The sequence below is a fragment of the Chrysemys picta genome, chromosome 10 (assembly GCF_011386835.1).
Source record: "Chrysemys picta bellii isolate R12L10 chromosome 10, ASM1138683v2, whole genome shotgun sequence".
NCBI lineage: Eukaryota > Metazoa > Chordata > Testudines > Emydidae > Chrysemys > Chrysemys picta.
Genome location: NC_088800.1, coordinates 77,506,190 through 77,522,305, shown reverse-complemented (window position 1 = coordinate 77,522,305; position 16,116 = coordinate 77,506,190). Strand labels below are relative to the sequence as shown.

Genomic DNA, 16,116 nt, shown 5'->3' with positions numbered 1-16,116 from the left:
TATTACGAGTCTTGTTCCTTAAGGACTGTTCAGAGAGGTAACTGCTTTGCAAGAGAAGTGTTAAGCCTCCCAAGTGGTGGAAATCCACATGACAGCAGCTTTAGACTGTCCACCCCAAGGCAGTTGAGGTCAACAGTCTTTGCTTTCTAGATCCATCTAGTTCAGGCAGGGCAGTCTGAGTTTCGGTATCCCTTCTACAGAGCTCCTGCCCTGGGAGTGGCTGGCTGGCTGGCTGCAAGGACTGTCTGTGTTGGATTGGTTCATCTATCTCGTTCTCCCACATTTATTGTGGCTGTTAACTTTTGGGCAGGGAGGCTGGCTTTGTTTAGCTCTACATTTAAAAAAAAAAATCAGATACTCTGAGATGGGTACTTCATAAATGGAATATGAGAGTGTAATCTGAGACGGACAGGCACCCATGTTAGTGTCCCATTGATCAAGGTAGAAGTGACCCATTTGGCATGTAGGGAAAGCTTTCCAGGGAATTGAATTATGACGGTTCCAGAGAGCGTCTGTGGGAGGTAATACTGCCCTGCATTGTGGGTTATCCTGTGCCAATTCCAGAGTGTCTATGCTGGAGAATGTGCCATGTGTCCTCCTATCACCATGTATATTTTCCTTTCATAGGAGCCAGAATGCAAACTTCCAGAACCCCCGCTGTGAGAACACGCCTCTGATTGGCCGGGAGTCTCCACCTCCCTCAGTAAGTGTCTGTCTTTATTGCTTTTCTGCTTCAACATCCGAGGCCAAGTTCTGCTTTGGGGATATGCACATGCCACTCCTATGTACTTCAGGGGGAGCTGATTGTGCGGCTCAAGGCAGAAGATCTGGTCCATAAATGGTGAAAAACTTAACAGACAAGGCATGTCTAAGTTGCCATTGAAAATAAAAGCCCAGATGCTACTTGGGGCATGGTATGTATGAAAAAGATCAAATTAAATATAAAAATCTAATAACGCTCTTGGCCCGTCCTGCCACCACTGAAGCTTGTGAGTAACTTTGAGTGACTTCTGTGAGATGGGTGTCTCTCACGCACAGTTACTAACTGCTTGTGGGATTGGTCCTTTAAGTTTGCAAAATAAACTGCTGAACCAGTAAACCCAAAGGTAATGCTGAATCTCTCCTTAACTTACACTGTGAAAACAAAAGGATGAAGTTTTTCCTTTTTGAAGGGTTTTATTTTCATTTCACAACTTTCGAATTCTTATTTTTGTATCTAATTTCCTAAGGAGAAAAAAATCTTTCATGGAAGGTTCTTTGGTAATCAGGAGCTTGAAGTGGCCTCGGAGCCATTTTACTCAATAGACTAAAATATGGATTTTTATTTATGCATTTAAAAAAATAAAATTAGGTGAGTATTCACCTCTCTCCAGATGCTGTAATCTCATTACTGCAAATACCACCTTTTTGCCATGGGCCGTCAGAATGCTAACTAACCAACCTGCTAATAGTTCCTGAGGATGCAGCATAGCGTACTTAATAACAGGCCATCCATTATCATTAATGAAAACCCACACCATAGGGGCTAAGCCCAGTTCACTGAGTGGGGCCTTCATACAACAAAAGACTCTTCTAACTCTAGAAGAGGCAAAAGTGGCAAACAGGAAGGCCAGCACTTATTTTTATATTTCTCATAAACTGGCCAAACTTCTTGAAGCTTGTTTAGAATGGGAAAAAAATACTTGTTCCAGGTCCCTGACATTCAGCACTTGAGCTTAGAAAGCGTTATCTGCTCTTGGCAATGGAGCTGGCTCCAGAGAAAGGTCAGCCGCGGCTTTCAGTGCGGTGTCATAAACTGCTGCTGTATTACTGGAATTGTCTGTTACAGCAAATGCACTGTCCCTTTAACACTGCACAGACCTGTTCATCCTATTCCTCTGAGGCAAGGTCTTGCCACACAGCATTTCCTACCCCATAGCTCTTCTGCCTCAGAAAAAGGAGGCTTCTTTCTGCAGGAACTCTAACCATGAGGAGAGGATTCCCTGGTTCTTCAGTAGCTGGTTGCATTAATGGCCCTGAATGTGGAGCTAAATCTTGGTGCTTCCAGCTGTTTGAGGAGAGATGCTGGTAAGGGTTTTTTCAAAAGAATTTCACTTGGGGCAGCCAGAGAGAAGGGCTATGCGGGGGGACATTATGTCTAAGTGTGGGAGGTGGGATGGAGAATGTATCCGCTTCCCTGCCTGGACCACAAGGAAGAACCCAAGCAGAGGAGGAAATGGGGTTTCTGAAGGAGAATGTACATCCTAGATAGTGAAAAGGACTGTCTGAGGGTGTTCACACACCACCTGGGTAGGAGAAAGGGAATGGATCCCTTTGTGCTTGCCACCTAGGCAGGCAGTGGGGTAGAGAGGATTCTCCAGAGTCTATGTAGGCAGATCTCTGTATTAAGCAATTGAGGCTATTTCAGGAGCGGAAGAAAAGGCTGAACCTGTTTAGTCAGCAAACGATTCCTGCTGTTTGGGGTTGCACAGAAAAAATATCTGTGTTCATGCTCCCCTGTTTGGGGGAGGGGGGGTGTCCGAGATCTGCAAAAAGGAGCCACCCAAGCAGAGTAAAGAGACAGTGCATGGCCAGGACTGAAGTATCCTGCTCCGCTTTGATTGTGGGACCAGATTAAACCAAGACACAATAATCCTAGAAGAGCTAATCACCTACTGCATTGTTTGTCTATTCTTTTTTCCCCCAATCATTCCTTTCATCGTTCTCCTCCTTCTTGTCCCAGGGCTATTCCTGTAGGGTGGTAGAGCCCTCCCTATCACTGGCACACACCACAGCGTGTCACTTGCTTGCACTGTGTTTTTCATGCACGTTGAGGCTGCACTCTCTTTTTCTCTCTCTCTCCTGCATCATCACAGTTGTATTTGGCTGCCATGGACAGTAGCAGCCATATGAGCTGGCAGTTTAAGCCCTCGGACAGTGCACGGACGTACTGGTAACCGCGCCCTCAAATGGAACAGGTACTGAAATAAGGTCCTTCTTGCTCAACCCCTCCTCCACTCCCACCCGCCCCTCCATCCCTGCACTATTTACCCCAGGCCAGTGCCTTATTTCTTCACATTCCTTTTCCCTGCACCTCCCCGCATTCCCTCCTGCCAAGGGTTGAAGCTAACCAGGGTTGCCCTGGTGCTGACTAAAGGAGCAATATCAACATTTCACCATGGCAAGGCTTCTTGTATGCATTCTGCCAGCCAGACATCCACACCTCAGAGTGGAGCCAAAGTCACTGCTGCTTTAATCCACAGATTCCAAGTTGAAGAACAGTATCTACACTTGGCACCAGAGAGTGCGCCAAACCAAAAGTGTTCCACACTCTAAGCACAAGGTAGAATTACCCCCATCCTGGGTATCCATTTGGTAACAATAATGTGGCTCAACATAGCTGTCTTTTAATAAGGACTGGCTGTCTGTTACCACCTCTGGCTTCCCTTGAACCCTTATCACTACTCCTTTGCTCACTGATACGATGGCATGTGCTAGAAACCAGAGATTTTTCTGCCACTTTCATTATGTTCTGCCATAGAATCTTAAAACCAAACAATTGCTCCTGCACATTGCTTGTTAGAACGACCAGCTGTACTGCGAGCTCACCTATATAGCTTTCCATTTTATCCTTGCATTCAGGGTTACAAGTAAGCGACTTTCCCCTGATGTCCAGACACAAGCACTAAAATTCTTGATTCTGCCTAGTTCTGTTTCAACACTTCCGTATGCCAAAAACATTCCCTCAATTTCCTGCATACGCTGTGGATGGCGTGCCAGTGAGTCGTTTCCTTGCACTGCTTCATTGTCCGAGTAATTAATATGCTGTTACAACCAGTCTCCAGGATAGCCCGTATTTCTTCCCTCCCCATAGTGGTCGGCACCCAGAACTAGTTGCAGTAGGAATGAGTAAGTGGTGGGTACCAGGTCTTGTAGTTGTAGCTCATGAACTGTGCGACTTGGTCGAGTTGAGGAGTATGGTGTGTAATCTGAATTCCTGAGCAACACATTGTAACTGGATAAAGTACATTGCAATCAGTCCAAAGAAAACTCTAATCACCATTGAAACAAAGTGGAAACGTTAGCACCATTTGGAATGCAGGATTCTTTCCAATTGGGTTGGTATGGTCCACAGTCCACAGTTTGCATCCTGTCCCCAGACATACTTGTACATAAAGCTGCTGCTCCTCTTCCACATCCGCCATTCCTGCTGGGGCTTCTCTGCTGTCACCTCACACTAGATACCCATTCTCTCATGTCACTGCTTGGTCTGCCGCCTTGCCATGTGTCTGCTCTGCTTTGTGATGTGCTTGGGGATTTCTAAGATGCTGGCTGAATTTTGCGGGGGGGGAAATACAGTTTTGCCTTGGTGCACTCTGTGACAGTGTATGAATGGAAATCTAAGTGAACAATTAATGCATGATGCTAGTGCTCTCCAGAATGTCTCCGCTTTCTCCACTCTTATAGCACTCTTGCAGAGACCTTCCTTGGGCATCCACGCTTGGTGCTTTCCTGCTTCCTTATTCCTGCAGGTATTAAAGTGGCGCTCTTAGCAACATTGTGTTTAAGGGCCTATCAACACTATTTATTGTAAACTTTGTTTTACAGGGTTTTGACTCGAGACTTAAAATATTCTCTGGACTGAAACTTGACAAAGTCTCAGCCTAGAATCTTTTCTGTGTACCAAGGTCAGACCAAGAGTCATATGTGGCTTTGCAAAGATAAAAGGTTCTTGCACTCTCCCAAAGATCTCGCAAATTGCGCTCATCTTAGAAGCAGGGTTTAACTGTAGTTCTCTTTTAAAAACTAGAACTCTGCGATTTCAGGATCCAGGTTATATTGGATGGGAGTGGTGCATATACATAGTACAGTCTTGCAGTATAGTTTGTGATGCTGTGAAGTACCACAAGGTCTGCAAAGACCACAAGATTTACCTGGCTTACATTCAAATACGGCCTCTTAAAGTCATAACTCCGTGCACGTCAGTTTTTTGCGGCCAAGAATTTTTGTGCCTGCAAAGCGTATTTGTTAGGCACCTACTTAGCCAATGTGTGCTCACAGAACTTGTCTGAATTTTTTTTCCCCATAATGGGTGTGTCTAATTCATTGGGGGGTGGGGAGAGTACACTTTTTCGCAGAAATGCTAAAACACAAATGTACACGGTACCATAGTAGTTCTCACTGATGGTTGGTAAGTGATCGGTGATGTATGTCAAAGCACAAGACATCAGGACAATCAAAATATCCATCTACTGGGTGGTTCATGATGGCCCGATAGGGTACCTAATAAAATGATGAAAATACATGTCAAAACTTGTATTGCTTACGTGGTTTTTTTAAAAGAATATATATAGGCACCTGGAGAGTCCTAGCCAGAATGCTGGAAGGATCCATAATACATGATTTTATAACCTTCTATGAAAGCTGTTTCTTTGTTTTGTTTCTGTTTTTTAAGGAAATTAAATACAACAATCTACCTTGAAATAACTTCAAGGTTGTGTCACAGACAGGCAATATCCAGCCAACACTGACTTGAGGATGGTACTTTGTCTTTAACTTAGCAGTGAACTGTCTTTTTGTTTTTGTTTTCCCAAATGTCTGTCCACGCTATAACTCTTAATAGTGGCTTTCTACTCAATTAGATGTTTAGTCACTTGAATGGTTACAGGTAACACAGTTCAGGTTGTGTCCCTCTGGCAGTTTTCCTGACATCACCGACAGGGCACCTGCATCTACGAGCCCACCTTGATGTTAGCATCTCTTTGAGCTCTTCTCCCATGCTCCCTCGGAAGTGCAATGCAGGAGTGGTATCTCAAAGTGGTATCTGTGGCATGTGGGGTAACGCACTCTCAGGACCAGCCAGTTCTGCTAGGGGTTCCGTACGCACTCCCAAAACAGTGAGGTGAGCTGGTTACAAGAAGACATCATGTGTCTGTCTGACTCCAGAGGAGCAAAACACTGTTAGCTGCCTTACTACCAAGTTCTAACTATGTAGTGTGGATGCACAACCCTATGTAGCGCTAACCTTGCCAGTAACTGGTTACAAAGTTGGTTAAAAATTGTAATGTGGACACAACGTAAGGCACAATACGCATGAATTGAGAACATCAGCCTTAACGCTGACTTCCCTGGCTTTTGTCAGCTTGTATGACATCTTATGGTGGTTTTAAGGAAGGCTTGAATTTAAAACAATACCTTCTGTTTCACTTTCTATCCAATTTTGCCTTTAGTTTGAATTATTGTTCTATTCCTTGGTGCTATTCAGGCTTCTGTATCATGGATAAATTGGAGCAGATCCAATATCTTTTGGCCTCTGCATGCCACTGGGTGTATCTGGTACATCCTTTAATGCACCCCACTAGATTGCTGTTCTTTTGATTCAACGATTCTTCTATAGTTGACGGTGTATGATCTCTCTAGGAAGGGATGTAAAAAATATGTTCCTGGATTCTTTATCTAAACACTGCCTTTAAGAACCTTGGAGAATTGAATTTGTGCAGTCATCCACTTCACTTCTCTTCTCCCGCCCTGCTTCTCACCCACCTCCACAACACAGATGGAGTGCTACTGTCTGAAAAATTCTTCTTTTTAAGACTCCTGCTTCGAGTGACACCAGTGGGGAAATCCAGCTCTGCCTGCTGTCCCTGAAATACTCTACTTTTGTATGGGTTCCTCAGAGGAGAACTTCTAAACTACTTTGTTGAGCTTACTGCATTTAACTCTTCTGTGTGCTTCTATCAGAGTCCCAAACTATTTATTTTTGGGGGCAGTGGGGCAACTATAGTTACACATCTGTGTAGAACATCATCCATAGTACTGCTAGACTCCTTTTCAGTCCTTTTCTCAATGGTGAGAGCACAGATAAGACGACCCGAGAGAGACCGACACACACACACTCTCTCTCTCTCTCTCTCCCCTCCGTTTAGATGCTAGTGCTGGGCTGGGTCATTGTTACCACAAAACACCCATGTCCTCTCTCAGGCTGAACATTTCCGATGCAGGAAGGCACTTAAAAATGAGCAGTCAGTGAGTATACAAACAAAGCATCAACATCTCTACAAGCTAATACAATTGGGGATCCCCGTGCTCTGCTCTGAGGTGGTGAGCTCTTCTACGATACAGATTTATTCCTAGACACTGATGGAACAATGGCGAAATGCTGTTACTGTACATAGTGCTCTGGTCTCTGCTGTGCAGGTACAGCACACTTTACAATGGTCTCGTCAAATGGGAAAGATTCCTCATAATGGAGTTTAATTTTTACACTTAATTATAAATCTACACATCTGTTTTTTGTCAGGTAAACTTGCTACTTTAAGTGACACAGCTTAACGGTTGAACATTCAGTTTGTGATCAGCACTATCAGGAAGTAAAGACAAAGTTCACAGCAGCTCTTTGTAAAGGGGGGAGCAGGAATTAACCCTGCTGACATCTGGGTCGTCTTTGTCCAGCTATAAAGCATATTAACCCCATGATGACACAAGGTGGAATTCCAAGTGGAAACAGTAACAATGTTTATGGCGGGAGTTTCATGCTGGCATGAAGGCACAGTGTCTCTGTCCTTACTGCTGTGTACGAGTCCTGGTGCTGAGGGTTTCATTGCTGCGTTCTAGCAAAACTGAAGATGGTTTGGATGAGTTCATATCATTCAGCTGTCAGATTCCCTTGGAGCTGTCTTCTAAAAAACAATCTAGCCACCATGAATTTCCACCTTCACTCCAGAATCCGCCTTTATTACTGCCAGGCTGTAGGAAAACTGTCCAAAACCAGGTTTTGATACTAACCATCCAGTTATTGTTGGTGGATATCAGTCTAGTTCCAGCCTTGTGGTTATCCTTTGTGGACAGATGACTGCCCTGTGCATAACCTCATTGTCCTCTTCTAAGCTATCCTTGTCATGATGCATATGGTCTATTGACATCTTTGTTCTCCTGAGAACATGAAACACATCTCCTCCTTCCTACCTTTTTACCCCCAACCTACCCATCTTCTACAGGGCTGAAGTGGCAATCTGACTGCTGAGCCACTTTGAAATCCTAACAGGTGGGTTTTTATACATGCATTGCACCCACGTTCTTCTCTTGCATTCAGAATACTTGGAGTAAATTATGTCTATTGCTTCTTGATGCTGGTATTTCCATCTTGCTAGGGAGCTTGACTAAATCAGCTAGTCCTTAGATGAAGGCCTCAGCCAGCCTCTTTCTGTAGCAGGAGTAAAAACGTTAGTCACTCAGACTTGACTGCGTAATGGCCTATGAAAGATTGCTTGTCAGAGCCTCAGAAGACCATGCTCAAGGCTCGTTGGTAAGCTGTAAACACCAACACAAGTGAGCTGAGGTGCTAATAGTCTGATTCAGAGTTCACATCAATCATTCTGACTTACTGTGTTTGTTTTTTGTCTTCCTCTCCAGTACACCTCCAGCATGAGAGCCAAATACCTCGCTACCAACCAACCTCGCCCAGACTCTGGCAGTGTGCATTAAAAACAACGCAGACACAATAAAACTAAACAAACGTGCCAACTGCTGCTACTCTGTGCTGTCCGTGTAGAACAACCCTGCTTTCCTGTCCCAAACCCAGTGCAACTCCTGCTTCTCCAATCCAGACCATCCCTCCAACCTGGTACCTGTGCATTGGCAATCTGAATGGAAGCCCCTTTCAAATTAAACCTATACCTAGTTGTACCTGGAGAGAGCGAGCAAGCATCTGCGCGAGATCACCAGTTTGTCTGGGATTCACCTACTTGGGACCAGCTTTGTCAACAGTCTATCAGGAAACATTTGCAAATATTTTTACTTCGGTCTCCCCTACCCTCTCCCATTCCACAGAAGAACTGGATGGAAAAATGTTGCAGATCTTCAGTTCTGTGTGGTGAGCGGAGCTACTCAGTCTGTAGGGTACTGAAGAAGCAGAGGCTCCGAGCCCATGGCTATACTGTACAGATCAGGAAAGCCATGCCAATGTACACGCTTAAAATTCCGTGCACCTAGTCTTCTTGCCCGATACCTTGTGCGGAGGCCCTCACCCTATGTCACTGAATACCTACTTTTAGCTGGGAGTCTGACCTGGGCTCCACTCTCTCCTCCGGTGACTTTAAATAAGCTTTTTCTTTCCTCTTTATAACCAGCTTTTGCATTCTTGAGGAGTAGGCGGTTTTCAGCACCAGCCAGCTGTCCCGGATGCACCCCTGCCTGCCCATTGCGGTGAGCCTGACCTTTCTGCTCCATCAGGGAAGCCCCTGTACTCACAGATGGCATTCTGGGCGCTGCTTTTGTGAGACTGGGTGCACACAGAACACACAGGAGCCAGCAATTCACTTGGTGCCAAATTTTTCCAGGAAAAGACTTGTAAGACTTAGGGGTTTTTTGCACTAAATCGTTTCAAATCTCTAGGGCAATAGCCTGGCACTAGGTCTCATGGGACAGTCAACTTGCAAGAGCAAGAGAGATTATAAGGTCCAGTGAACATATAGCAATTGTGACAGATTGCTGGACTCTTCCATTAATGTTTGGAGTAGAAAAGTCAAGTCTCAAGGCATTGGCTTTAGAGGAGGATCCCAGGGCCTCAGCCCAAAGCTCGTCATAAGAGCAGCAAGGTTGCAGCCTCCTTGGTTCTGCGCTCCAGAAAACAAAAGTCTTAAAATATGAATGTTTGGGGGTGGGGGGTTGGTTTGTTAGGTTTTTTTTTTCCTGGTCATAACTGCTAACCACTAACTGCCATACACAAGGCACCTGTGAATAAACTCCTAGCACACTGTGCATGGGCCACGGTGCAATGGAGTGTGCCTGCAGGGGGCAGCACCCTACACCAGTTCTGTACTTTCTGTTGAAGAATGGTGCTCTATAGGACATAAACCACTTTTTACTAGAAAAGACTCAACGCGCAGCCGTGCGATAAATGGATATGAACTTTGTACTCAAGTCGGCAAAAGAATCGTCCTTTTGAATTTTCCTTTCTGTGCAAGCCATCTTAACCTAGTTGCTTAGGGAGACTTAAGCAAGAAACAGAAGTAAAGTACAAAATCTCATAAATCGGAGGTGGGCCACAGGACAAACGTGGTTCAAATCTAGCACCACAATATCTGGATTGTATCAAAGGAGAACTCCTTTCTCCTCTTTTAGTTTGCTCTGTATAGTGAATGTCCGTAATGTGGACCAGTCAGCCTAGCAATCTGCCTTTGCTCTGGACAATGATATCAGACTGCTCCAGATCTTGTCCTTTTTCCCTTTACTAAGGGTGAGTTATCGCCACTCTGGGAACATTTTGCATATTCCACGGATGATTAACTAGGATGCCAATACTTCCTCTAGGGGAAGTTACATACTCCAAGAAAAGGGATATTTTGAGACCTCTCAAGGAGATAGAAGCCACTAATGGACTAGCCCCCAATCTTTGGAGGAAGGGGGAAGAAAGAAGGAAGGAAAGTAGCACACTGACCAGTTTTTCCAGGAGAGGAGGTCTCAGGGTAAACGCTAGTTATGTTCCATCACAGATCCCTTAAAGCCTGGTGTGAGCTGCATGTGCGTGGTGGGTGGTATGCAAGCATGTGGCGCGGCTGGCTTACAAGCCTCTGGACAGTTGGATGCTCATAACAGCTGGTATGATCGAGTGGGGAAAACTGAAACCACACTTCATGTTAGAGAGAAACAAATCCCTGTTTTCCCCTAGTCGATTGGACTATTTCCCATGTTGTCTGTCAGCCAGAGGCTGCCCAGACTCAAATACTTCAGGCTTTTAGATTTAGAAGAGCCACCCCAAAATCTGCTCCATGCCTCTCAGTAGCATGGCCTTAGTCCTGTAAGGTAAGTGTTGGAAGAGCATAAAGCAGGAAATAAACTTCAGTCAAACAGGTGCATCTGTCAGCAGCTTTTGCTGTACAAAGAACACATGGGTTTTCCCACTGGGCCTTAGGAGAAGTCGGGTGCAGCATGCCAGAGCCAGCAGTTTCAACGCTGGGAATAACAGAGCCAATACCTTTCAGTGCAGTATCCAGGCTGGAAACTGCCTTAGCTTGCTTCCTTCCCAGGCTTAGAATTTGTTCTGGACAGTACAACCGATTAAGGTAACAGGGCTCAAAGGCTATAGCCAGTTGCTGATTTGGAGATCTGTGCTCTGTGACTTTAAAGTGTACCAAGGAAGAATTCTGTGGGACACTGCACTCCCAAATGGCCAAGAACAAGACTGCAGTGTGCTCTGTGTACTGCATGGTTCCACCCCGGACTTCCTTTACTTGACATGGATTTTGCACTTTTATAAAGAGTCACGGAGACCTGCTGTCCCACTGCATGTGATGCAGGGACCTCTCTATTTTAACACGTTTCTATTTATTTTTTTATATGGCTCATTGGGCAACAGTGTGGCACTTCTAGGGGTTGGTCCAAATGGATCTGCTGCAGAGCCAGTAGCATGTGCTCATAGCACGGGTGTGAAGCGATCGATGTAGTCTTAAGTGACCAGTCTGGTGTAGTCGGTGTGCAAACCCTGAACGCATGTGGGCACAGCATGGCCAAGGAGTAGACATCTCAAAATTCAAGATCTCCCAGAATCTCTCCCCTCCCCCATCCCCCCATAGGTGAACAGCAGGAGCTTACTGGCAGAGAGTAATCTGTTGTAAGTGGACCTACTGGTTATGGGAGTATTAGATACAGTGAGTAAAACTGGAGTGTCTTTTTTTTTTTTTTTCTTCCTCTTCTGTAATTTGTATTGCATTTTAATGTGTGACATGTCCATGCCAGATCACGCCGAATGTTTCCCAGCTGACTTCTCAACAGCACACAATCATCTCAGAATCAAGCCACGTTATTGCTTATTAGTACATGGCTCCAAAATTCAGGGGAACTGAGAGACTCTGATCTCCGGGCACCTGGCTGACCGCAAAACAGGAGGCAGCTCCTGTGTGGTTAGAAAGGTGACAGCAGCAAAGACATTGTTTGCACTTAGGAAAAAAAAAAAGTCATCGGCTTGTCTGGCTTGTTTGCTTTCTTTCCGCTCCATCGTCGCGTACAAATGATGTTTTGATTTTGGAACTGAGACCTTTCAAGCACACCAACATCTCCACAATGTGAAATGTAAATAGCATGTTGGACTCTTGTGTCCCGTGTTCAGAACTGCATTGTAACTGTAAAGGAAATCGAATCAAGACTTGGCTGTGAATTTCTTGTGCTGTCTTGGGAATATAACTGTAGTGTTTGTATCCTGTATGTAATATTAACTGAATTAATTTTACTTGCTGATAAAAGGGTTCAAATGGAGATCGCAGCATCCATCATGTGACCAAACCTGACCAGGGGGAGGGGATTTGATTGCCCCCCATCCTCTTTGAGTTCTCCCCATTATTAATTATTAGTTATTAATTTGTATAGCCAGCTCTGTGGGCACAGGGGGGTGTCCATTTGAGTGCTTTGAACTGGCCGATTTGCATAAGGGGAGGTTTTGGAAGGGCCCCAGAGGAGGAGTCATACACAAGTTGCCCTTAGAACGTGTAATGTTCATGTGCACAGTCCAGGCTTTCCCAGAAAGATCAGCTTCCATGGGCTGGCCTTGTGCTCTGCTCGTTGTTCTTGGCACTGTAATGTGGGTAGCAGATGGACACCATTCTGCTGAGCAAGTGCCTACATGGTACAAATGTTTATATAGATAAAACCCATCTTTGACTCCTAGATCCGGTTTCTTTCTCTCCCCGGGGGCAGTCAAGGCTTGAGGTTGGTGCAGAGACAGCACACTGCCCTTTAGGAGGGAGAAATGGGAGAGCATCACTCTGCTGACTGGGCCCCTTCAAGTTGATTTAAGGGTAGGTGGGTTCCCATCGTCTGTCAGAAGGGTGGTGGTTACATGGCAGGACCTGGAGAGCAGAGGGATGAATGAAGCAAGGAAATGGAGATCCTCATGGTGCCTAAAGGGACAGTGTAGCTTTGGGGGAGAAGGGAACTCTCCTTGTGGCTTTTTCTTTCCCTGCTTTGCAAGGTCATTCATTACTATCCAGGTGTATCCTGCCTGGTATTGGAGCATCATGCAGGAAGACATTGGCTCCACAACCGGGAACTCCAGGATCTGTTCCCTGAACGTGGCCAGAAATCCAAAAGGAGCTGAGAGGGAGGGGGAGTGCATGTTGGCTATCCTAGCACACCTTCCCTCTAGCCCTTTTGGTTGTGTATTTCTGCCAGAGCAGCCTGGAAGAGCTGGGACTGTGGGTGGGAGGCACTAGCACTGTGGACTCTCTATTCCAGAGAGAGCGAGGCTCCTTGCTAGAGGCAGCCTGCAGCAAGGAGTATTGAGGGAAGTCAGGCTTCCAACCACCTGCACTGGGCCAAGAAGCCACACACTCCCACAACTGTGCAGGGACACCAGCAAACAGAGTCAGGTGGAAGATTCCCCCGCCAATCTAGGACAGACTCTGCTGCTGGTCGAGAAAGAGGACTTGGCAGGGCACCCTGCCCTGGCCCTGCATTTCACCCAAGATGATTCACCTTGCATTCGCGGTCTCCCCGCCTTTAACTAGAGGCTGACATCGGGGAGTGACCTATGCACTGTTGGTGTGGTAGCATCAGGAGGCAGAAAATTCTAAATGTTATCCGTTCATAAACTGAGAGTGGGCTGACATTCCAAACAGATGAGTGGAGCCTCCTGCTGCCCCTCAGCTATCAGTGTGTGGCTCCACCAAGTGTGGAGAAGGAGAGTTGCCCAGTGGTTAAAGCGGAGGGCTGGGAGCTGGGACTCATAGCTCTTACTCCAGACTGCTGCTTGTTTGCTATGTGACTTTGTGGGCAAATCACTTAGCCTCTCTGTGCCTCAGCTTCCCCTTGTAAAAATGGGGGATACCCACCGGTGGGGCGGGTTGGAGATCGTTGACAGGAGGCATGATTTAATTATTTATTTCTGAGATCTGTGAAACTGCCCAGCAATCTGAGGGCCTGGACAAAAGGAAATGGAAAACTATAGACCTGACAATATGCGAAGTGTGAAGTTTTATTCTAGAGAGGGTAACTCCTACCATTTCTAGGCGTTCAGTACCGCATCTCTCCTCATGCGATTCCAAACTCCCTCCCTCCCACGTTCACATTGCAGATCAACCAGCAGACGTCTCCAGGGGCCTGAGATCCAAAGGCAACTGAAGTCAATGGAAAGACTCCTCTTGACTTCAGTCATCTTTGGATCAAACCCTAGTGGCCCAGCTGTTGAATCATATGCCTCGGGTCCCTTGTTAGCAAATGTGAGCTGGGAAATCCCTGTGGGTTTAGTTAACGATCATCTTTAAGATGGAAGTTTTTAATTTTGTTTTTGACACTGTGCACGGAAACTTACTGGTGAACATGTAACTGGCCTTTTTGTAATTCTTTTGTTTTTATTCTTAACCATAATGGCTGTATATCATACCACTTTATATACATATATGTATAATATATAAATATATACTTTTTTTAAACCTTTGGACCTGCTAGTTCCTTTCAAGTATTCCTGCACTTACCTAAAACGTTTTTAAATTGTGAGGGTTAAACTGAGGAGTGAACCCATTTTGTATCTTTCCTTTTTCTTCTGTAGTTTTATTGATTGTACCGTAGCTATTTTTTACTGTAATTTTTGTTCTGAAAATACTAAAAAAAAAACCCTAAATGTAACTTGTGGTTTCTATTCAGCTTGGGTTTAATGTTTTAAAATAAACAAATGAAACTACATAGCACTGTTCTATTTTGTAACTTTCTTTTATTGGTAGAATCTCTTGCTTTAATTTTGACCTATTTTGCCTGTTACTACACAGCTAATTGTACAATGTTGTGTACACTGTTGTGTAAAGTCAGTGGAGGCAAAGGGAATAGAAACATTACTTAGTACTATGTATTGCACTGAGATCAGATGATCAGAGCAGGTGTCAATCCTGCTAATGCAGTGGTTCTTAAACTTTTGTACTGGTGACCCCTTTCACATAGCAAGCCTGAGTGTGATTTCTTTTTTTTCCCCTTTATAAAAACACTTTTAAATATATGTAACACCATTATAAATGCTGGAGGCAAAGCGGGGTTTAGGGTAGAGGCTGACTGCGACCCCCCCCCCATGTAATAACCTCGTGACCCCCAGTTTAGAACTGCTGTGCTAATGCTACCATATGTGCTTTAACTGGTAAAGTTAAGCAAGTGCACAAGTGTTTCCAGAATTGGTACCTTGTGGAGGGTATAGTTTGGAATCTGCTAATATGGTCTGTCTCAGGGGTTTATAACCAGGTTCCAAATGTGGACTCTGTTCTGAAATTTGGTGTATAACATTTCTGGAAAGGCTGAAAGACACACCTAAAGGGTAAAGGGGAAATTCTAAATCAAGGTGATCCTTTAAAAACAGTTAAAATTTTCTCTCTACTGAAGAGTCTGCTGTTGGGCATTTGGAAGGGAAAAATACTGGATCCACCGAGTTTTGAAAACTGCTAGTGAGTATTCCTGGTCACTGTCTTGCACAGCACTTTTTGATAGTTTGTCACATTCAGGTGTAACAAGTGCCCAGGTGAAATGGCAAAACTGGTGATTGGAGTGTGTGTGGGTGTGCTCGCGCACCTGCCCACCACACTCTTCGGTAATCTTCATACTCTGCTATGGGAACTGTCCAGCTAATGTGTTGGACATGTCAACCAGGGGACTAGATTTTTAGGATGGTTCCAAAAGCTCACTATCAACTGTTCTCTGTAGGGTGCTTGAACCACAACAAATGAAAAAGGGTTAATTTTACTGGTGAAGTTCACTTGACTGTACACATTCCCATATTTACAAATACAATGGGGGGGGGGATCCCACGTTAGACCCTCACAGACCCCTTCAGAAGACTACAAAATTAATGTAAACTGCTCCATGAAATCATCACCTGAAGGCAAGATGACTGGGGCCATTTGTAGTTGAACTGTCTTTCCTCCTTACCTGGCTGCAGAGTAGGCAATAAGTGGGGTGTTTGTTTTTGCAGTTCATCTGTATCATCCTCTGATCACAACAGCAAAATAAATCCTTTTCCTTCCTGTACTGCAGTTTTGGTTGATCTGTTCGGTCTACTCGTATCAGTCTTTGTCGAGGGTTTTGTTACTAGCTAGCGTCGGTTCTACTCCCTGACCGCTGCATGAATTGAGGGCCACGTGCATGAAAAGATTAAATCCAGGAAACCAC

At 45.0% G+C, this 16,116-nt stretch overlaps 1 protein-coding gene across 3 annotated transcripts in view; it reads left to right on the top strand.

Moving 5' to 3' along the window:
- TTYH3 (tweety family member 3) overlaps nt 1-12,231 on the top strand; it is a 95,574-nt gene extending 83,343 nt beyond the window's left edge. Inside the window, exons 13-15 of one of the 3 annotated variants that reach the window (XM_005289105.5) lie at nt 628-703; nt 2,856-2,957; nt 8,392-12,231. In XM_005289105.5, the coding sequence (XP_005289162.2) occupies nt 628-703; nt 2,856-2,936 (157 nt within the window). In that variant the 3' untranslated portion in view covers nt 2,937-2,957; nt 8,392-12,231. Of the gene's footprint in view, nt 1-627; nt 704-794; nt 2,836-2,855; nt 2,958-8,391 lie in introns of those variants that run through there. The other 2 variants (XM_005289106.5, XM_008164708.4) reach the window with 2 other exon arrangements.
- Nucleotides 12,232-16,116: the final 3,885 nt, after the last annotated feature.